At 41.4% G+C, this 24,670-nt stretch overlaps 1 protein-coding gene across 2 annotated transcripts in view; it reads left to right on the plus strand.

The window, feature by feature from the left end:
- tafa5a (TAFA chemokine like family member 5a) overlaps positions 1–24,126 on the plus strand; it is a 679,785-nt gene extending 655,659 nt beyond the window's left edge. For both annotated transcript variants that reach the window (XM_080207858.1, XM_080207859.1), the window contains exon 4: positions 22,029–24,126. In XM_080207858.1, the coding sequence (XP_080063984.1) occupies positions 22,029–22,037 (9 nt within the window). In that variant the 3' untranslated portion in view covers positions 22,038–24,126. The remainder of the gene's footprint in view (positions 1–22,028) is intronic.
- Positions 24,127–24,670: the final 544 nt, after the last annotated feature.

Raw genomic sequence — 24,670 nt, forward strand, 5'->3', positions numbered from 1 at the left:
CATTCTGTCCACCTGTGACTCCATTTTGAAGGAGCTATGAACATGTACCCCTAGATCTCTTTGTCCTGTAACTCTCCCCAACACCCTACCATTAACTGAGTAAGTCCTGCCCTGGTTCAATCTACCAAAATGCATCACCTTGCTTTGTCTAAATTAAACTCCATCTGCCATTCGTCAGCCCACTGGCTCAATTAATCAAGATTCCGCTGCAATTGGCAATAACTTTTTTCACTGTCTACCATGCCACCAATCTTAGTATCATCTACAAACTTACTAACCATGCCTCCTATATTCTTATTCAAATCATTACTATAAATGACAAATAACAGTGGACCCAGCACTGATCCCTGAGACACACCGCTCTTCACAGGCCTCCAGTTTGAAAAACAACCCTCGACAACCACCCTCTGGCTTCTGTTGTACCTTCTCATCCAGCTGTTTTGTGGTCCCATTGCTTTGGCAATCATGTGCTGTACAGGAGCAAAGGTGAGAGGCCTACTTTCTGAATCTTTGCCTAATCTTTGGAGAAATGTGACTTGAACTCAGCGGCCTGTGCCCTAATGACGCTGTAATTCTATTAAGAATACCTGCCCTGTAGTTCATTGTGGCTTTAAAATTTTAATTTGCATTTGACTAGAAGAGTTTCTGCAGGTTATATATATTCCATATTTGCATGGTTTAAAATGACTTTTAAAAAATGCAAATGGAAGTGAGAACTATGTGGCTTAACTGTCCATTTAAAGCCATTGCAACTTTTTCAATCTTAAGTTAGTCAATATAATCTGGAACCAGTGACTTGGAAAAATAATATTTTGCAGGAGAATACAAAAGGATCAATGTAATCCTCCGCTGCCTTGTGAATTCTCATGAAGTCTCATTATAACTGTTATTAAAGATTTGTTGCACAATGTTGCAAACTTGAAGGGCTACACATTTCATAACAAAAGAAGTAACTAAAATTTCAGATAACTGGAAGCTAATAAGAGTCCTGTAAAGAAGTTTAAATTGAACAAAGAACAAGGAACAAAGAGAAGTGCATCACATGAACAGGTCCTTCAGCCCTCCAAGCCTGTGCCAATTATGATGCTCTAACTAAACTAAAAAAAACTTCCGCCCTTACTCGGTCCATATCCCTCTAATCCCTCCCTATTCATGTACCCATCCAGATGCCTCTTAAATGTTGCTAATGTGTCTGCTACTACCATCTCCCCTGGCAACGTGTTCCAGACATCCACTACCCTCTACGTGAAAAACCTCCCACGCACATCTCCCTTAAACTTTCCCCCTCTCACAATGAGGCTGTGCACCCTTGTAATTGACGCTTCCACCCTTGCTTAGAAAAAGCCTTTGACTATCCACCCTGTCTATGCCTCTCATAATTTTGTAGACCTCTATCAGATCTTGCCCTCAGCCTTTGTTTTTCCCAGTGAAAACATTCCTAATTCATTCAATCTCTCTTCATTGTCAAAATCAGCAAGGTATCAGTAAATGTCAGTCTTGGCTCAGTGGTAGCACCTTTGCCCCAGACCAGAAGGTGATGGGCTTGATCCCAATTCTTGAGACTTGAGCATATTTTCCATAGAAGAAGAAGAGTGCTACGTTGTTAGTGGTGTTTTCTGTCTTCCTGCGCTCTCAGGAAATGTAGAAGATCCATGGTACTTTGGAGTTTTCTTAGCATTCTAATCAACATTTGTCTCTGAACCAACTCCACTGTGGCAGATTATCCGGTCATTTATACTATTTCTGTTTGTGATTCCTTGCTGCATGCTAATTAGCTGAAATCCCTAATATAAATGCAAATTATTTCTGCAAAATATGCAAAATATTATATTAAACCCAAAGTGTGAGGGAAGCATAAATATTAAAGGGAATTTGAACTCCATCTGGCTGCAGATTCCAGGGAATATGAGAGTGGTAAGTTTAATACAGGAACATTTAAATCAGCTGGATGTTACCCTGTCAAAGTTTCACAACGGACTTCCAAATAGTGGACTGGGGTGCGGATTGGACACTGCTGAACACAAATAGGCAGTCAAATTCAAGAATTAAGGATACAATTTTCAGAACTCTCCATTCACCTGACGAAGAGGCTGTCCCCTCGAAAGCTAGTGAGAATATTATCAAATAAATAGGTTGGACTAAAACCTGGTGTTGTCAGACTTTTTACTGTGTTTACGCCAGTCCAACGCCGGCATACCCACATCAAAGTTTCACAACACCAGGTTAAAGTCCAATAGGTTTATTTGGCAGCACAAGCTTTCGGAGTCTCAAGCTCCTTCATCGGGTGAGTGGGAGTTGTGTTCACAAACAGGGCATATATAGACACAAATGGGGAGGGCCACAGTGGACTTCCAAATAGTGGACTGGGGTGCGGATTGGACACTGCTGAACACAAATAGGCAGTCAAATTCAAGAATTAAGGATACAATTTTCAGACTTGCTAACAGTGTGTGTCCTAATGCGCAAGTGTTTCTGCAATGACTATATCTGTTTGAGACACGCTTCATACTCTGAACCATATTGACATAATTTTGTAGCTCCCGTTCCTCAGGTGAACAAACTTTATGTACAAGGTTATGCTTCATTTGTTACATGCTTCAAGCTAGTCCATAATACATCCTTCCTAAATAGCAAAACTCCTATAAAGAGAGAGTCCCGTGCTTTGTGTTGATTGGTTGTTCAAACCATATGAATACAGTAAGGCTGTTTTTAAAGTCACAATCACCATGTCGCTCCCCCTTTAATTCCTTTTACAATCCTTATTTCCCATATTATTTTATAAAGGTAGAATTAACAAAACCTGAGAAATGGTTACATTTGTACTTAGCCCAGAATTCTAATCACACACTCTATCTAGTTTGAGATGCTTCCACAGGATCAATGTGAACAGGAACTGTATTGCTGGGCATAGATAGTTTATTGCTATTTGATTCAATGGAGACATCAGTTATGCTTGCAACAGGTCAATCAAATACTTCGGTTCTTACAGGTTTGAAAATATTTCTTGAATGAACACTAACTGCTGGAGTGTCTCTCTATTCTTCTCAGGTTATCCACATGTTTATAAATGATCCATCCATCCATATCTACTTGATATGAAAGGGGCCCGATCTCAGAGCCAACAATTCCTGGGATCCAACTTGGTTCATTACCACAGTTTTGCATATGTCCAGCTTTATCTACCATAAATTTCTGTGCTCCACTATATGGATCATGGCTTGTCTTCTGATTACTTTGGCTGGTCTCTTTCTTCCCTGACAAATTTGGAAACACGAGGCTCAGTGTCATCCTGTGACGATGTTTCATTATCAGCTCTGCTGGTGGAACTCCCATTGTTGCCTGTGGAGTGGTTTGTTTGCTCAGAAGGAAGTGTGAGACTTTGGTTTCCAAGGTTCCTCCTGACAGTTTCTTTAGGTCAGACTTGAAAGTTTGGATGGTTTTCCCAGCTGGGCTGTTTGAAGCTTGGAGGTCAGATGCAGTTCTTATGTGTTTAGTGCTATTTGAAATGGGTGAAGTTTTGAAGTTCAGTTTTTGTGAATATGTCTGATACAAACACTTTGGCTAATCCTTGAGTTGAAAAACATTGGCATAATCTTTTAATGATAGCATGAGATGTAGGTGATTTTGCCTCAAAAATCTCCATCCATTTAGAGTGTTGTTGATGTTATCTCTGTCGCCCGTTTGAAATTTGTTTGAATTCTGTTAGCAATTGGTACTGTATGGCATCCTTGTTCATTACGCAAACTGGCCAATCCCTGTGATAATTGCTTTGGTTTTGCAATGTAAGTCACAATCAATTTGAATGGTGCTCTCACCCGCGAATTAAGTTTGAAAATCTCTGGATTATGACTGATGATTTGGGTTAAAAATTATCCTTCACTAAATCCATGAATGCACTTAATTATCTGGAATTGCGCACACTTAGGGCAGTGAGACTGTGAATAAGATTGTAGGTCTGACTTCCACAAATGCTCTGTGGAATTGCTTTGTACTTTTCTGCCTTCCTTATTTTGTTTGCCTGGAAATAAAACTTGAGGCACTCGAAGTATTGACTCCAGTATTCCATTGGGTTGACAAATGGGTCTATTCATCTGAAGAGAGGGATGCTGATAAATATTTTTTCCCTTCAGTATTTATTTAAAATGCAGTACTCACAGGTATAGAGCTAGAGGCAGCACCAGAATCATTTATCTTCTTTGCCAGAAGTGAAGATGTACTCAAGAAGACTTCTTAAGTTGAACAAACTTTATTTATAATGTTGCTTCATTAGCTGCGTGATTGAAGCTGATCCATATTACCCTCTTTCCTCCACTTATAGAGATTCCCCATGCTATGTGATGATTGGTTACTTAGGCTGTGTGGCACTCAATAAGGCTGATCTTAAATTGACAATATAATTAGAAATTTTGAAATTGTAAAGATTTTAAATCTACATTTTTCCACAGCAGTTGGCTATAAAACTAATATGTGCATTCTTCTAATAGAGTAAGAAGTCTAAAAACATCAGGTTAAAATCCAACAGGTTTAGTTGGTAGCACAAGCCACAAGTTTTCAGAGCGCTGCGCCTTCATCAGGTGAATGAAAGTTCTGTTCACAAACAGGGCATATAAAGATACAAACTCAATTTACAAAGTAATGGTTGGAATACGAGTCTTTACATGTCTTAAAGGCACAGACAATATGAGTGGAGAGGGTTAAGCACAGGTTAAAGAGGTGTGTGTTGTCTGTGCGTTTAAGACTTGATTACCTGTAAAGACCCCGCATTCCAAGCATTACTTTGTAAATTGAGTTTGTGTCTTTATATGTCCTGTTTGCGAACAGAATTCCCACTTACCTTATGAAGGGGCAGTGCTCCGAAAACTTGTGGCTTGTGCTATCAAATAAACCTGTTGGACTTTAACCTAGTGTTGTGAGACTTCTTACTGTGCTTACCCCAGTCCAACGCCGGCATTTCCACATCATCATTCCCGTAATGCCAGGTCGAATATCTAGGGCTCGTATAAGTTCCCTGTTTTTTTTACCTTGTATTGGAAGCGATGAATGGAGTCAAAAGAGAAGTTGTTCAATGCAAGAACAAAAGGCAGCTTGGGTGGAAAAGGGTAGTGATGGTTGTGGACTGTTTGGATCCTATTGAAGGAAGCAAAGAGCCTACAGGTCATTGTGGTAACGGGTGGAGATGTAGACGTACTGGAGGCCCGTGGTGAAAAGGGACAATTGGAGACAGGAGCTGGACACAGTTAAAGAGGTCATGGGCATGGAAGACTTGCAGATCAAGGCCAAAGAGACTGAACATGGGTAGCAAAGTTATAGCCTGGAAAGAAAGAAATAATTACTTTGGGGAAAGAAGAGGCTGAAACACAGGGACTATCAGAATAGCCTTGTTTGTAGATCTTGGGAAGGAGGTCAAAGTAGACTGTCAAGGGTTTGAATACAATGAGGTGGGAAAGGGTCTGGAAAACAAACGCTGAATATTTGGTATTGTGTTATAATCTGATGGGAGGTAGGAGGAGAATCTGCATTCGATAGCAAAAAAAACAAAAGCAGTGTTGTCCTAGTCAGCAGGTTTAATGGCACTGACAATGGCTAATTCTTAAATAGTCAGACAACCTGCCGTTCCTTTCGCCGTTAATACATTTAATCACAAGGTATTTTTATTCCCATTGTTACTTGCAGTCAAAATTCTCCATTAGGATAAGGCAGGTGCCAACCTAGCAATATTATCTATAATCCTTCCTGCTCACCACCATGCTGACCACTGCTTCTGCCACTTCTCATTAATTTTGACTCTGCTGCGCATGTCTGCAGCTACAATCCCACGCCCTGCTAGTTGTGAGCCAAATCACACAGTAGGCCTGTGAGGTAGCTCGACCGCTGTTTGAATCTGTACTCCTTCTCCCCAAAATGAGTAGGGTTTGTCAAATAATAATAGCAAAAGCAAAAAACTGTGTTGGAAATCTGAAAACAAAAATAGATAAAGCAATATTTCATCAGAATAGGCAGCAGCTGTGGTATCTACAGACCTGAATAATTGACCGACTGACTTTTATATTGATGTTTCAGACAACTTATTGTCTTTTGGGGATGATTAAATGGTAACAAAAATTGCAGCACGTTGCTGTGCAGAGAGATCTCGGTGTCCTTCTGCACGAATCACAAAAGGTTGCTTTGCAGCTACAGCAGGTAATTAAGAAGGCAAATGGAATTTTCTCCTTCATTGCTAGAGGGATGGAGTTTAAAAACAGAGAGGTTATGTTGCATCTCTATTACGTGCTGGTGAGGCCACACCTGGAGTGCTGTGTACAGTTTTGATCCCCTTACTTGAGAAAGGATATACTGGCACTGGAAGGGGTACAGATGAGATTCACTAGGTTGTTTCTGGAGTTGAGAGGATTGGCTTATGAGGAGAGACTGAATAGACTGGAGCTATACTCATTGGAATTCAGAAGAATGAGGGGAGATCTTAGAGAAACATATACAATTATGAAGTGAAAGATAAGATAGAAGCAGGGAAGTTGTTTCCACTGACGGGTGATACGAGAATTAGGGGGCATGGCCTGAAAATAATGGGGAGCAGATTAAGAACTGAGTTGAGGAGGAAGTTCTTCACCCAAAGGGTTGTGAATCTGTAGAATTCCCTGCCCAGTGAAACAGTTGAGGCTACCTCATTGAATGTTTTTAAGGTAAGGATAGATACGTTTCTGAACAGTTAAAGAATTAAGGGTTTTGGCGGGTGGGCAGGTAAGTGGAGTTGAGTCCATGAACGGGTCAAACGTGATCTTATTGAATGACAGGGCAGGCTTGAGGGGCCAAATGGCCTAATCCTGCTCTTAGTTCTTATGTTCTATATGTAAGAATGCTCTGACTTCAGAGTTCAGATGTTCAAACTGTGTCCATCTGGCAAACCTCAGATGAATACTTCATTGCAATAGAGAACGGCTGCAGTCACCTGAGGAGGCGATGACCTAGTGGTATTCTTCTATCACTGGACAAATAATCCAGCAACTCAGCTAATGTTCTGGAGACTTGGGTTCCAATCCCCCCACGGCACATGGTGGAATCTGAATTCAATAAAAATAATCTGGAATTAAGAATCTACTGATGACCGTGAAACCATTGTCGATTGTCGGAAAAGAACCCATCTGGTTCACTGGTGTCCTTTAGGGAAGGAAATCTGCCACCCTTACCTGGTCTGGCCTGTATGTTACTCTGCATCCATAGCAATGTGGTTGACTCTCAACTGCCTTCTGAAATGGCCTAGCAAGCCACTCAGTTCAAGGGCAGCTGGGGATGGGCAATAAATACTGTAAAAAGTCTCATGACACCAGGTTTACGTCCAACCAGTTTATTTGATAGTCATCTCACAAGCTTTCGGAAATGGTTTTCCTTCGTCAGGTGTGTGCATGGCATGATTTAAAAAGTTAAATCATGAGAGGATGTTTCTCCCCCATGAGAGAATCTAGAACAAAGGGATCACAGTTTCAGAATATTTCCCACATCCAATGAAGATGAGGAGGAATTGCTTCTCTAAAGAGGGCTGGTTATCTTTGAAATCCTCTACCATAAGAACGTTGGAAGCTGGATCATTGACTATATTGAAGGCTGAGTCAGACAGACTTTTGATCCACAAGAGGTTGAAGGTTATGAGAGGCAGGCAACATTTATGCCAAATTGCACTGAATTTTTGAAGTTTATGATTCATTTTTGATTATTTTATTTTTGTTCCCAAATAGTGTAAGGAGACAGGTAAATGGATCTGTGGAGTTACTGAGACAGCTCAGACAGCATCAACTACGTTGCAATGAATAGTCTGGGGGTGTATCAGTTAGCAAGCCATCCAACTTTACATCTTACTGATGATTTTGCCATTTAAAAAGGAACATGACCCTGCTACTTTGACTACTTGTCAACATCTATAATGAATATAGTTCCACCTTAACTTCATTTTGAATTCCCTTCTGGTTAAAAAAATTTTTACTTTTCAAGCTCTTCTCTAACTTCATTTAAACCATGCTTGTTTGTGTTGTTTCTACAACCCCAAAGATGAAAATGCATTTATTTTGAGTGAAAGATTTTTTTTTAACGTCCTGTTTACTGATACTAATATCTAGATTCTGATAATAACCATCAGGCTTCTTTTTGAGTAAAGAAGGTCAGGCATTGGGTCAAGTGGTGGATCCCTGCTCTGTCCATCCTCATGTTATGTTTTCAATATAATGCTCATTACCCAATGATTTCTTTGTTCATCACTTGCTCAGATATTTTGTGCCTCATCCAGTCAGACCTGTAAACATGCCTGCGAAATACGTTTAGCTGAGGCATATAGCAAATACATGTTTTCTGTTGTAAGTATTCAGCATCTCAGAATAATCAGTAGGTTCTCCTGTTTTTTTTTGGCTATACACATGGATCTTTGTTCCCTTGTTGTGGCGATTGTTGTTCCCCCTTCAGATAAGAATGGTGGATTCTGAGGTACCTTCAGTGAGCTCTCTGACGCTAATATATGAACATTGTCTTTGGATGCAGAGATATCCATGCCTTCTAGCCCTGAATATGCTGACTGGGTTAGTCCAACCTTACAATGCTCTGTATAATTCCTATCACAGCCTCTGGAGATGGCGCAGTGATTAGTAGCTAACTTGCTGACATTAAAAAAGAAACTGCAGGTGCAGGACTATTTTCCCACTGTTCTAGTTGCAATACCCAGATCTTAAGTGTGGCACCACTTATTGAAATGCGCAGCATCATATCTGAACCAAACTGGTTGGTAAAGACAATAGTTAGAAATTTTGGGTTCACTACAGAACCTGACTTTAACTCAGTCAACTGCTTCTTCCAAGAGTTGGCTTCCTCTGCTCTTCACCAGTGGCTGCGATATCAGAGCTCAGGGTGTCACAATAAATGTCCCTTGGATCAGATTTTTTTGCCTTGTGCGCTTGCACTCTGTTTTTGGAATGTTCTGGGGATGTGAAAGGAGTTATATAAATGTAAACACTTTTGCCGCTAGCATACAGTTTTGACTAGTAGCTGCAACATTATTTATTTTAAATTAGATGCAGTTTGTTTGGATTAGAAGCGTTTTATTCCTGACAAGCAGACACTTTAAAGAAGATAACAATTTGCAAGTGGTTAGTTTCCCCAACTTATGATGCTTGACCCTTTAATGTATAATTACATTTACTCACTTTATATCAGGAGAAGAGATCAATATCACAGGTACAGTTAAGGGAAAACTAGACACAGGAGAAGAGATAGCTTCACAACATTTCTCAGCTGCTCATCAAACAGTTATCAGGGATGTTCAGATCATGTATTTAAAAGAAGCTTCCATTAATATCGCACTAATGTTTTCATAGCTCTGAAATGTGGTGTTTGATGGTGAAGTCAGAAATAGTTAGGTGATAAATAGCAATGACTCTACCTGTGTGGAGTTGACTAATGATACTGTCACTGCTGTATCCTGGTGCCTGTCATCAACACAAGTTCATTTCTTTCCCAAGTTTGTTATGTTCCATCTGCATCATTGCTTTGTGCCTGTATAAGGTCAACCACAAACTCATTGCTGGGACAAGGTAAGACGGCATTGCAATAGTGGTTAGTCGTTATGTGCCACTAAGTAGCGCACTGTATTAGGCCGCAGTGCTGAAACAGGTACAATACTGTACTTCACTGTCCTTGAAAGGACTATCACATGGAAGCTGTTGATGTAACTTTTTTTCCTCTATATTCTTACACCCAAAGTAAAAGTCATTTAGCACATTTTCTGTAACAGCTTAAAAACAAAATGACCTGACACTCTGCCTTTTTGCTTATAGGCTGGGGTTTGATACAGCGCTGGAGGACTGGACATTGCTCCACTGTCGGGGAACAGTGGTTAGTACTGCACTTAAATCAGATCTGGTGCAGGTCAGCAGTGTTGCTAGGCTAGTTGTGCTGGCATGGCCCTGATAATGCATTCCAAAGCCTGCCCTCCAAAGACCAGCCACTTCACTATACGTATTTCCCATTCTCCACTTCTTCAGTTCCTCAGAGCTGAATCAGTTGTGTTGAGAATTGCTGTCTGCTAGGAATTTAGTCTGGGTCACATGGAGTCATTTCACATACAGACTGATCACTAATGAGAGTTATGATTGGGGATAAGGGGGAGAAAAGATTCAAAGCTGTACTTTTTTTGATTCCTTTTCATTACATTCCAAAAAGTATGTGTTAATGCAAATGATATATTTATTCTGCATTTACATAAAATGACAGATTGTCATCAATTTTACTTCTTAAGCGCCATTGATGTTTTCAACAGTAAACAAGGCTTGAATGCAATATATTTATTATCATCTACCAGTAGAAGCATTCAAATATTTGTGCAGCAAAAGAAATGATCATGCATTAGTTAGGCAACAGGCCCAAACCTTCTTTAAATCATCAATCTGGTCTGAGTGGATGAGATAAGTTTGCATTTGAATTGGGGCTGCAGAATACAGCCTTGATAACACTTATTTTCTAATCTTCTTTGAAGAAGTGATTTGTTGCATTTGGCCAGACTGTAACCACATTATACCAGCGACTGAAATATTTAACTTAAGTCCACATTTGTTTTCATTTATGTTTCCCTTATTTTGGGTGAAGGGAACAGATTCAAGTGACTACTTCTCCCAGTGATCAACTCAAAATGCAAAAAATGGTCCCCAAGCCCACATACTGCATGCATACAACGATGCATTTATTGTAAAGCACACTGACTGCAATACAGTAGGGTCAGCTTGCTGTGATAGGCAATCACATTCTTTTACTGTTAAACATATACATTTTTCATTCATTCGTGGGACATGGGTGTCTCTGGCCGGTCAGCATTTATTGCCCATCCCCGGTTGCCCTTGAACTGAATGGCTTGTTCGGCCATTTCAGAGGGCAGTTGACAGTCAAACACATTGCTGAGGCCCTGGAGTCACATGTAGGCCAGGCCAGGTAAGGACGGCAGATTTCCTTCCTTAAAAGGACATTACTGGACCAGATGGGTTTTTCCGACAATTGACAATGGTTTTATGGTAGATTCTTAATTCCAGACTTTTTTTTAATGAATTCAGATTCCACCATCTGCCATGGCAGAATCCGAACCCGGGTCCCCCAGGACATTAGCTGACTTTCTAGATTAATCTAGTGATAATACCAGTCGGCCATCACCTCCCCTCTGCACTTTGACTCACATTTTCATGAAGTTTGTATCATGGAAGGAGAGCTGGTTGTTGAAATCCATACAAATCCTAATTGTGAGATACTTCCGAATTGAAAGTTGACCAAATTCAATCTCTAGCATCAGCATAATTGTACTGTGAACTAACACTGGTGATAATAGCAGTGCTATATTCTTACCAGTTTGATATATTAATGTTTACACTTGTAGAAGGAACGTCTGCCTTGGTGTCATTACCAGGGCTTGTTTATTAGTAGGTGTAATTGTCCCCACTGTATTTATTTTTTACATCACTCTCCAGTTCCAGGTCAGATCCACGTTGTTGCTTTTAGTTTAAAACTACCACTTTTATTAAAAGCTGCAAAAGTGTCCTAAGATAGAAAGAGAAATCAAGTGGGTTCATCGTTATTCCCTTCCCTTGACTAATCATGCTGCCATCCCGGGCAGTGATTCCCGCAAGTCTCTCCTTGACATACAACTTTCACGGGCTGTGTATGCACTGCGGGAAACACCAATGTGATACAGTGCAGATTTGTCACATATTCTGCTACTAAAATGCCATTATAGCTTCAAAATGTTACATTTCTCCGTTTTATTTTGTATGCCAACCCCTCCATAGGAGGGCAATTCTTTGGAATTATGTAGAATTAATGGAAAGCTTTTGATACGGTAATATCCAAGCACTAACATATTTTAAAAGATGGGTGGTTCAAAACTGAGGGAAACCCACGCAGGCGCAGGGAGAATGTGCAGACTCCACCCTGACAGTGACCCAAGGCCGGAATTGAACCCGGGTCTCTGGCTCTGTGAGGCAGCAGTGCTAATCACTGTACCACCGTGCCATCCAGTCTAAGTCCTGGTCTGGATTATCAAGGGATTTTGGACAGTAATCACTGTTAACTGTGGCCACTGTGCTTTGTGTCACTTGGTGCAATGAAGGATGCTTTTCAGAATTTGGGATTGTGGGTGCATTGTTTAAGCCCTGTCAGTGTGCCTAACATTGCTGCTGACTTCCTTGTAATGAATCTACAATTATCGGAGGCTAGAATTGAGCTTTTCTTTCATGCATGGTCAAAAAAGAAAGCAGAAAAATAAGTGCCGCAAAGTGTTAACTGTTTACGTATTGTTAAACTGAGCCACGTAACTTCATTCTTTAGTATTTGAGAATTGTTTAACAGGCTTATGGGAATCATAGCACTCCGAAATAATTTTGCTTGCATTGATTTATCTTTGCCAATGATATTTTGCAAAATGACAGAACTAGAGGGGCAGATTTGACAGCAAGGGATGTGTGGAAAAGGGAATTAGTGACTTCCGGTGGACATATCAATTATTTGCCTTCACAATCCACTGAGAGTTAAGGTGGCTTATTGTATCTTGTCAAATTCCATTATTTGTATTAATCCATTTATGTGAAAAAGATTCTGCAAACTACCACAAGGGGGCTCTGCCAACCTAGATAAGTTTCACAGTCATGTTTTCTACCAGTAAGAAAATTCATGGAATCCCGACAGTGGAGAAGGAGGCCATTTGGTCCATCGAGTCTGTACCAGCAACAATCCCACCCAGGCCCTATCCCAGACCCCACATACTCACCCTGTTGGTCCCTCTGACACTAAGGGGCAATTTAACATGGCCAATCAACCTCACCTGCACATCTTTGGACTGTGGGAAGAAACCAGAGCACCTGGAGGAAACCCACGCAGACACGGGGAGAAACTCCACACAGACGATGACTGAATTCTAATTGCTAAATAGACTATTGGTAAGATTATTATCAAAGTGAAGATTAACTAATTCTGGTCTTTGCCCTTATTTTTAGTGTTCCCACTAAAGGCTGTATGTTTCTGGAAAGGATAGTGGCAGCCCCATCACAGTCCATCAATCATATCATTCTGAATCTTCACTATTGATGCTAACTGTTGGGCAAATTCCAATCTGTAACACTCTGCAGCAAACAATAGAAAAGAAATAGGACTCGTCATTTGTGTGGTCATCTTTCATGATCTCAAAATGACTCAAAGCACATTACTGCCAGATAACCACTTTTTGGCATGTCGTCACTGTTACAACATTGGCAGTAAACTTGTACACACCAAGGACCCCAGACAGTAATGAGATACTGACCAGATCATCCATTTTTTTTAATGATGGTGATAGGTGAATAAGCATTGATCAGGGCACTAGGGGGTCTTCTCTGCTCATCTTTAAAATGGTGCTGTGGGATCACTGGTGAAGGCATGAGAGGGAAGAGAGGGCCTTTCTTTCACATGCCTTCTGAAAGGTGGCACCTACAACCCTTCTTAAGTACTACATAGGAGAGTCAACTGAGAATTTGTCCTCCGGTCTAGGGAGTGGGGCAATGAACCTACAACCCTGATACAGGCAAGACGCTCCAACTGACGCACCCTTTAACCTCAAAATAAAAATTGAAGAGGTTAAAGTATCAGCAAATTGTCTACAGTGCAGAAGGAGGCCATTTGGTCCATTGAGCCTGCACCAACACCAGTCCTACCCAGGCTCCATATCTATAACCTCACGTGTTTACCCTGCTAATTCTCCTAGAGCTAAAGGACAATTTAGTATGGCCACTCCTCCTAACCTGCACATCTTTGAACTGTGGGAGGAAACCGGAACACCCGTAGGAAATCCACGCAGACATTGGAAGAATGTGCAAGCTCCACACAGACAGAGACCTGTGGTCAGAATTGAACCCAGACCCCTGGCGCTGTGAGGCAGCAATATTGTGCCACCATGCCAGTCATGAATTGGTATTGGTTTGAAAAAATTGGACCCTTATGCATTGTTTGACTGCCCCTCCTTTCTGGAGTCAATAGTATTCAGACTCTGAGGGCTTAGCTGTTTTCTCTGTTTCCAAATACTCATTTTACACTGCAATGCATTTTTGCCTTTCGATCCTGCGCAGACAGGGCTGGTCAATCAGAGCTCTCATTTCTAATAAACTCTGAGCAAAATTATTAATTTGCTGGCAATGTTTCATCATGATGTGAAGTAGGCACTGGATCAAAATCTTGAACAGCAGCGGGTCAACTAACATTTCCTCATGAATCTAAACAGAGAAAAAGAATGTGTCAGCCTTAGCTGCAGCACTCTTGCTTCTGAATCAGAATGTCATGAATGTGGGACCACTCTAAACATCTGAACATATAATTAAGGTAGATACTTGGTGCTATCTTTGGACAGCAATGTACTTTGGGACATCCTGTAGTCATGAAACTCGCTTTACAACTGCACGTCTTTCTTTCACGTTGTGTATTGTGGAAGGTTAGTAATGTCACCTTATCGTACAGCAAGCAACAATAATGTAGATTATGGGTGATAGGACTGGTGGACTGAGATGAATTGCCGTTATCCCTTCCAAGAATATACTGGTCAGAATCTTATCATCGTGCAGGCTGGCGGGATTTTCCCATCCCGCTGCAGTGAATGGAGATTCGGCTGAGTGCCAAATTCTCCGACCTCATTGCGGCAAGAGCGTGGTGTTCAGGAGGAATACCAGTTTACAAAATAAAGACAAAAGTTATTCTTTGCTTTCATCTGTCCAGGTGGATATAAAATATCGAATTACGCTATTTGAATATGAACAGGAGATGTTTGCCATCCCTTATCTTGCAATCTATCCCCTCAAAAATAATTTGTCTGACCATCTATGGCATGGCAGTTCATCACATCACCTGGTAAATTGACATTGGGTTTATTGGCATTAGTAAAGTGCTTTGTAAAATCATGCCAACATAAAATGTGCAAGCTCATTCTTTATATCTGAATAAACAAATATTTGTCTGTTGGGGAAAGTGTTAATAAACCTCCCTTGTTTTGCACTGCCCTGAGTATTTCTAATCATCAAATATCATAGAATAGAAAACAAACGCAAAGGAGATCCAGTTAACTGATTGTGTCCTGTTAAAAGGTCATTATAAGGAAGAACTCTTGTAGTGTTAACTGTTGAATGCATGTTGGAAGCTGAGTGCTTAACTTTAAATTAGATCTGGAGTCGATAATGAGAATGTTGGGGACAGCTATATATGACAGAAAAGGTGTGACATCTATAAGAATTTTCTAACTAACAGCAAATGTGTAGCAGGCATTCACTACACGGAGAAAGTGAGCGAGATCGAGGAAAAGTTTTAAAAGTTTATTTATTCCTGTCACAAGTAGGCTTACATTAACTGCAATGAAGTTATGGTGAAAATCCCCTAGATGCCACACTCCAGAGTTCAGGTACACTGAGGGAGAATGTAGCATGGCTAATACACCTAACCAGCATGTCTTTCAGACTGTGGGAGGAAACCCAAGCAGAAAATGTGCAGATTCTGCACAGACGGTGATTCAAGCCTGGAATTAAACCCTGGGTCCCTGGCACTGTGAGACAGCAGTGCTAACCACTGTGAAAATAGCACACAATTAGGAAGCTGCAGCAAGCACTATGCCATGTCGTGACCCTGCAATAGAATCAGTTATCCGGACATGAAAGTGGAGCAGTGACTAACTTCTGAGACGTTCTCTACGACAAACTGGAAATTCAGGTAGTATTAAGATTGAGGCAGTGACAATGTTGCGTTTCCCTGAGAGCACAGATTGGCCGACTCTGTTAGACTCTGTGGACAGGTTGACCAATCTCACTTAGCAACACCTGCTGACCCTTAACCTCCCAGGGTCCCTGGTAACTATGATATTTGAAGCCCATCTAAATAAATTGCAGCCAATCATTGCCACATCCAGTGCTCTGACTTCAACACTTATATGATCATTGTGGGAATGTTCTGAGCCCATGCAAGTGAAATTTCCACTGATATTGTTATATTTTGCGTGGGATGGACTGCAGTGCTGAATGATGGGCACCTACACAGCATCATCCCAAACGCATGGATGGGCCATTGCAAGAAACAAGTGTGGGTTAGCAGCAGTGTCATAGGGGCAGGTGAAGTCCCACCCTAAACACAGCAGCCAGTGGGTTGGTCTCACTCCCGTAACAAGCTCTGATTGCTTTCTGCTGATTGTGTTTTACAAGCTCTTACAGGGTTTCACCCTGTTCACTGCTTTAACCAAGTCATTTTTGTAGGCAGCACATATTCTACAAATGGATTGACAAACCGGTCGAAACTTATGGGGGGTCAAGTGGCTGGCTTGTAGGTGACTATTATAAATGTATTGTGTTTGACTGCAGCTTTCCTCGTGTGTCTAACAAAATGGCACTCCCCAGAGTCAGCCCTTTGGAATATGATCTCATTAATGTTTCACTAAAAAGGGGAAAACAAAACATGTTTTTTTTTTCCTATTTGTTTTTCAACAGAAGCATGTACCCTTCTGGTTAGTGTAGGACAGATCTGACCTTTTTAAATCTCTCATTGCTCATGCCATAATTTAGCATAATGTATCTGAGGTCTCCCTCGCTATTTTATCTCTCTTAAAAACTCAAACCGCTGGAAGAAAATGTTCAGAAAACCACATCAGAAAAATAAAGCTTGAAGTTTGCTGTCATTCAATATTTCAGAGATTTCATCAGACCAGCACCCCCTGTCTCTCTTAGTCGTTTATTCTCATGTTCAAATCGTTCTGACAGTGGCGCGTTGCAGGAACTTTGAACTGGAGCCTCCAGCTCTGGAGAAACAATTGAAAATTTTACATATTTTAGTTATCCAGGCTCTGGTTGATTTTTTTTTAAAATTTATAATTGGCCTTGAGAATGTGGCTGAGTCACCACCGGCCACAACATTGTGAAAGAAGAATTGTTGTCCAGCTATTTTAAATCAGAGTTGGTTCACTTTTGAGATGCAGGAAAGAACTTGGTGCTCGAGAGCCAACTTAATTGCTGCTTGTTCAGCGCATGTGGCCTCGGTAACATGTGGTGCTTTAATTCAGTTGCTGCAGGGATGCAATATGTTTATATATAAAGAAAAAACACCTTCTGGGAACATTGTACATTGATTAATAAGCATTTGATTGTCGTTGCTTTTAAATTAGATGCGTGTACAGCTTATGTTCAACCCCATGTGGGATACTTGCCTTTATTAGCCAAGGCATAGAATATAAGAGCAGGGAAGTAATGGTTTAGTTATATAAAAGCTCATTAGGCTACAGCTATATATGTAGTTCTGGTCGCCAGATGATAGGAAATATGTGATTGCACTAGAGAGGATGCAGGAGAGATCTGGATTGCCTGGGCTGGAGTGTTTCAGCTGTGGGGAGGCTGTGGTTGTATTCCTGAGAGCAAAGAAAGCTTCATTGAGGTATACAAAATTATGAGGGAGATGGATAGGGTAGATTGGAAGAAACCTTTCCTCTTAATAGAGTGGTCAACAACCAGGGGCATAGATTTAAGGTAAGGGGCAGGAAACCTTAGAGGGGTTCGAGGAAAAACGTTTTCACCCAGAGGGTTTTAGGAATCTGGAACTCTCTGCCAGAAAGGGAGATAGAGGTGGGAACCCTCACATCATTGAAGAAGCATTTAGCTGAGCACTTGGAACGACATAGCGTACAAGGTTACGGATCAAGTGCTGGAAAATGGGACTAGAATAAATAGGTTCTTGATGACCAGTGCAGACAAGATGGGCTGAAGGGCCTCTTTCTGTTCTGTAAAGCTCTATGAATCTATTTGACACTTTCTTTCCGTCACATTTATACTGCATTGTTGCAGTCGCAAAATACTACCACTTTGTGATCAGTGACTAATAAAAGAGAACACGTAACAAATAGACCCCAAGTGAAACAATATCGTCTACAACACTTCACAACTTAAACCACTACTAGATCATTTTAGCAGAACATGTGAAGTATATGTAGCTTTGGAGTGGTGAACTCTGAAAATATTTTGGACCTTTATTTCAATTGTTTTGTAACACATTTCTCCATGTGAGCAATCCTGTGCCTTCAGTAAGTGATGAAATGGACTGGACTGTTAGTAAATGTGACAGGAGCTTCAGTCTGGCTGTGGAGCAGAGAGGGCATGGCCTGGTCCACCCACTTTCTCTTCTTCCCAATATTACAATTCTGTGAAAGCACTGAAACAGTCTCGAGAAAAAATGACTTATAAAACGAATCATAGAATCCACACAGTACAGAAGGAGGCCATTCAGCCCATCAAGCCTGCACCGACAACAATCCCACTCAGGCCTTATCCCCGTAACCACAGGTATTTACCCTGCTAATCCCCCTAACACAAAGGGACAATATAGCATGGCTACTCAACCTTATCCGAACACCTTTGGAGTGTGGGAGGAGACTGGGGGAAGCCCACGCAGACGGGAGAATATGCAACTCCACACAGTCACCCGAGGCAGGAATTGAACAGGGTGCCTGGTGCTGTGAGGCAGCAGTGCTAACCACTGTGCCCACTGTGCTGCCCATTTAGACTCTTGCCACTATCGCTAACAGATTCTGCGGGTACATTCAACCATGGTCCCTGTGGTCAGGAGAATAGAGCTTGGGTTTCAACTGAGCATCTGAGGTTTGAACTAAGCCGCTTGGTTAGGAGTCAATAAAATTATTAACCAAGCTTGGGCTATTTGTTCAGAAAATGAGTTCAACCTGCCATCAGGACAGTTTGAGAATTCAAATTCAATTTTTTACAAATCAGGAAATAAAAACCTGATGTCCATAAAGTTGGTTGTGAAGCTTCAGATTACTGTAAAAACAAGCAAATTGATTCAGTAATGCTGTTTATCAAGAATAAAAACCTGCTGTTCTTTACCTGGTCTGACCTATCTGTGACCCCTGTCCCACACAAACATGGTTGACTCTCAAATTCACCCACAAAGAAACAAAATAGAACTGGATGGACAATTTAGCTGTGATCTAGGGGTTGAATTTAGCACTGCTGCCTCACAGCACCAGGGGCCCGGGTTCAATACTGGCCTTGAGTGACTGTTTAGAGTTTGCATGTTCTCCCCTTGCCTGTGTAGGTTTCCTTCGGGTGCTCCGGTTTCCACACTCAGTCCAAAGAGGTGGGTTGGCCATGCTAAATTACCCCTTTGTGTCAGGGGGATTAGTAGGGTAAATATGAGGTGTTACGGGGATAGGTCCTGGATGGGTTTGTGGTCGGTGCAGACTCGATGGGATGAATGATCTGTTTCTGCACTGTAGGAATTCTATAACCCTTCTAGAAAAGAAAAGTTGCACACAGCCCAGCTGATCCTACAAAGTCTTCCTCACTGGTGCCAAGTTTGGGAGGTCTGTCTCATGCTTCAGTCATGCTGCATGCTAGCATAGTTGCACAGATTTATCCCTGTCTTCCAACATTCCATAATCCTCCATCACCATCCTTAGGTACTTCCTATCCCACCAACAGAATACACCCACCCGAAATGGGAAAACAGTGACTCTGGGAGTCCTTCCCATTGACTAGAGCACCACTGAATTCTCTTAGCTTCAGATTTGACAAGGTAGTCTCCCTCCCAGCCACTCCATGCTTGTGGAAGCATTAAACCAAGCAAACTATCGCAGGTATTCCGTAAGACTACAGCTTATGATTAACGTTATAGATAAAACCCGAAAGGACTGAACCATTCACTCCTTGTTAGACCTTGAGAAAGAAATTCATAAGCTGTGGTGTACGTGAAACTTTGCTTCCATGACAACTTGCATCGATTGCCTAGAAAATTGTAGATGTAAATGAAAATGTGGGAGACCTGGGGACGGATGTTATGTTTCTCAGTGGGTCTGGAGGAGATGGAATAGAAACTTTCTAATCGGCATGCTTCCAGCCCCACTGTCATTGATGGCCCAATGAAGCAATGGATGGTCATTTAGTGACCAATAGTAGGTGCAGAATGAGGCTCCACATCCAATTGGCACCGGAGGCTGCGGCATTGTATTGCAGAAGGTAAGCTGTGAACAGGACTTTGGTCATGTCTAGAATCATAAAGCCCACCTGCTCTCAGAACCTGCATTTATTTCTTTAATAAAGACTCACAAAATATTTTTAAAAATTACTTGGAAAATCATTCAGACTCTGCCACTTTCATAAGAACATAAGAAATAGGAGCAGGAGTAGGCCATCTAGCCCTTCGAGCCTGCCCTGCCATTCAATAAGATCATGGCTGATCTGTCGTGGCTCAGTTCCACATTCCCGCCCTCTCCCCATAACCCTTAATCCCCTTGCCTATCAAAAACCTATCTACCCGCGTCTTAAATATATTTAGCGAGGCAGCCTCCACCACTTCAATGGGCAGAGAATTCCAGAGATTTACCACCCTTTGAGTGAAGAAGTTTCTCCTCAACTCTGTTCTAAACTGCCCCCACCCCCCCCCCCTTATCTTGAGGCTGTGCCCTCTAGTCCTACTGTCCTTTCTGAGCGGGAAGAGCCTCTCCACCTCTATCCTATCCATCCTATTCATCATCTTGTACGTCTCAATGAGATCTCCCCTCATCCTTCTAAACTCTAACGAGTACAAGCCTAATTTATTCAGCCTCTCCTCATAGCTCAACCCCCTCAACTCCGGTATCAGCCTAGTGAACCTCCTTTGCACTCCCTCCAAGGCCAAAATATCCTTGCGTAAGTGCGGCGACCAAAACTGCACACACTACTCCAGCTGCGGCCTCACCAGTGCCCTGTACAGTTGCAGCAAGACCTCCCTACTTTTATATTCAATCCCCCTCGCTATGAAGGCCAGCATCCCATTAGCCTTCCTGACCACCTGCTGCACCTGCAGGCTGGATTTTTGCAATTCATGCACAAGGACCCCGAGGTCCCTCTGCACCGTAGCATGCTGCAGTTTTTTGCCATGTAAGTAGTAGTCCTTCCTACCATTATTCCTGCCAAAGTGGACAACTTCACACTTGCCAACATTAAATTCTATTTGCCAGTTCCTGGCCCATTCGCCCAGCCTATCTAGATCCCTCTGCAGGCTGGGCGAATGGCAGATTTCCCTGGCAGATTTGTGGTCCTAGCGACACATCTGATCCTTTATCTTTTATACCCTTTATCCTCCTTCAAGTTTAAGTTTATTAGTGTCACAAGTAGGCTTACATTAACACTGCAAAGAACTTTCTGTAAAAATTCTCCAGTAGCCACACTCCAGCACCTGTTCGGGTCCACTGAGGGAGAATTTAGTGTGGCCAACTCACCTAATCAGCACATCTTTTGGACTTGTGGGAGGAAACCAAAGGAAATCAGTACCGATTCTGCACAGACAGTGACCCAAGCTGGGAATTGAAGCTGGGTCTCTGGTACTGTGAGGCAGCAGTTGCTAACCACTGTGCCACCATGTCCCCCTTGTCATAGTTATCAGAAACCATTCTCAAACATCTTCATGTAAATACCTGAAAAATGCAGCATGCAACAAAAAATTGCAGATAATTGAGTTGTTAGCAAGCATAATAGCTTATTAATAGGATATTTCAAAATGGCTGTGCACCTCGGATACCATAATTTGAGAGACTGGCACGGTGGGATTTTATTGTGAATACAATGTCATCATGCCCTTTTTTTATGTTTTTGGGCAGGTGGTTTGGATTTATGGATGTAAAATCCAACCCAAGAGGTCTAAATAATTTAGCTTGAAGAATGTTAATAACCATGGTTAGAAGTGTGTAATGTTGTCTCTCATTTGCAGCGGAGAATGTAAAATCTAAACAGTTGAGATTTTAGTTAACTGCAGCACATTTTTACAACTTGCTACTTTGGGTGCTTTTTAATGTTCGTTGTGCCTTACAGTTTTTGAGATATGTTAACATTCATTCTATCTGATCCTATCCCATCTGATATTTTGAAATTTTGAGGAAGTTCGGGTTTACCCATGAGATTGTTTGTGCAGGTAATGAAGCGATGAAGACAATGACTGCAGAGCATAATGTTCACACGTTTGTTTTTATTGATTTACAGGTCTCCTGACAAATGCATCAACAAAGAATCCTTGTAGAAGCAGCTTAGAACTCTGTGTGAGCTACTTACCCTAATCAAGTTCTGCCGCTGCGGACTATCATCCGTTGTATGTTATTTCCTCAACTCTCTCTTTCTCTGCACCGGTCAAAACAGCGTAATCCCATCTCCAACTCTTGAGCTAAAGTTTCACTCCTTCTGTTATTAGGGACCACTGGGGCAACAAATGTAGATAACTGAGCCATGCTTGGACATCAGCAATAGTGACCATGTTTGGCATTCCGCATCCCTACTTTTCAACTAATGTTGGACTTTGCGTTACCCAGTTGATGTTTCAGATCAGAAAACCTGTTACAGAAGACTGAACTGTGTCCATCAGCCCTTAACAGGTTGTGAATCTTTGCCTCAGGTGGGACACTAAAGAGTTACTGAAGGCTCCACAACAAAGACACTGTGCTTTCATGTGTGTAACTCTCTCTGACATCTCTACATCTATTTCCTCATCTTTACCTGTTCACAAAACAATAGACCAAAGAACAAAAGGAAAACATTAAAACGGGACACTATTTCATTGTGAATGAGCTTTACTGGTTTCAATTGTAGTGGGCTCCAGACGGATTTAAATTCAGCTTTTTCATAGTGCTGAAATTAATCATTACTGGCTCGGGTAAAGTCTTGATTGAAAAAAATAATAATAGAGGGACTTCTGATGTTGGGGAAGCTGGTCTGATGTAAGATGTCTAAAGGATCTAATGGAGCATGGAACAGAATAATAGTCAATGTCCTGTCACAAAAGAGACACGTTTGAACATTCACGCTGGGAGGACATCATAGTCTCCTGTTTAGTTTGGCTGACTTATTTCTCATTCTTAAGTCATGTTGTATTTCGACCAGAAAAAAAAGAACTAAATGTGAAACATTTGCAGCTCGTGTTTCCTCTCCCAGCATAAAAGTAGCTACTATCAAAACAGCATTCGCAATGAGCATGTCTGGCTACCTGCAGCCTGTGTCACATTTCAAACAACCATCTACCACACAAAAAAAGTCAAATTAGAGGAGAAAGTAACATTTGTTGAAAACAGGATCATTAAATGTATTTTGAGAAACCTAAAGTTATATATTTAACAGTTTTTATATGTTGTATCTTTGTAGAAAATCTTATTTAACAAATAATGTGGTCATACTATGCCAACCATGAAAACGGTTCAGAGTTGTGTTTTAACTTCTGGTATCTGTCAAAGAGATGATTGGTGTATGTTTCTTTCCTTGGAGCATTCTGGATCTGAAAACTGACCACAACGAACTCTGTAGAAAAAAAATGCTGTTTATACATCAATACATCCAACCATTGCACTGTAGGAAGACAGTCCATTTCTTTTATGTACTGGTATAATAGAGTTGAAAACATTTTAAACTTTGATATCAATATCTCGTTTTCATTTCCCCCTTTCTATTTCTGCTCTTGTTGGCACTCCTTACTAACTTGAATCATTGAGATATTCTGGATTTATACAATGAAGGATCTCCTAGAGTCGTGTTGCAAAGTAGTGGCTAAGACCAGTCATTATCCTGCTCCCACAGACCGAAACCTATTTTCCCTGCTACAGTTAACAGGAGATTTCCTTTCTGAGCTAAGTGTGATCTGCTACTTTACCAGGACTAAGCATCCAAGGGCTAAATATTGTTGGCTGAGTTCCACATGACAGTATTCTCCTGCGACTGTCTTTCTCTGTGATCCCTCGTTTCAAAGTTCATTCTCTCCACAACCACTAAATAATGACAGTGCTGATTTTCAGTCACCCTTTTGTAGATCACAGAGGCACACACTCTCCACTTGCTGATTCATTACACTTGAAGCAGGTTTGTTTGAATCCTTATCCTTTAGACCCCTCTAAAACAGTCTTTCTACTTTGAACTTTGTGTAACGTAAGGAAAACCTGAGCATAAAAACCAAAGCTTAAATTTGCAATCTTTTTCCTCCTTGGCCAAAACAGTAAAGAATATTGATGAACTTGTTTACGAACTCTCGGTTGTGATTTGACCTCCGGATAGGTCTACAAAGTTTTTAGTCGGCAAAGTGATCATTAAAGTGCAAAGGGGTCTGCTGCACTGCTACTCAAGGCATGTTTCTGGAGAGCTAAGAATGCATGGTGACTGCACTCCTTTAGGTGTGCCTCCCATAAAGCTCTCTTCACTTTGGATGCTCTTGTAGGTTTTGTGATTGAAAACCATAAAACCTGACTATCCATTCTGCTTTTACCAGGTGTGGTAGTTATAAAAAGAAAATAAGGTTCAAACAGTAGTAATAATTGAGGCAGAATCCACTTTGAAAATGAATGGCTATTTTACCTCTAGTTAAGTAGCTAAAAATATCTGTAATCATAGAGTCATAGAATCCCTACAATGCAGTAGGAGGCCATTGAGTCAGCACCAACTACAATCCCACCCAGGCCTTATTCCCGTAACCCTACATGTTTATCCTGCTAATCACCCTGACATTAACCTGCACATCTTTGGATTGTAGGGGGAAACTGGAGCACCCAGAGGAAACCCACCAGACACAGGCAGAAAGTGCAAACTCCACACACACAATGACCTGAGGCCGGAATTGAACTCAGGTCTGGTCCCTAGGTCTTTGAGGCAGC

This window comes from Carcharhinus amblyrhynchos, chromosome 19, assembly GCF_965287045.1.
Source record: "Carcharhinus amblyrhynchos chromosome 19, sCarAmb.v2.hapA, whole genome shotgun sequence".
Taxonomy (NCBI): Eukaryota; Metazoa; Chordata; class Chondrichthyes; order Carcharhiniformes; family Carcharhinidae; genus Carcharhinus; species Carcharhinus amblyrhynchos.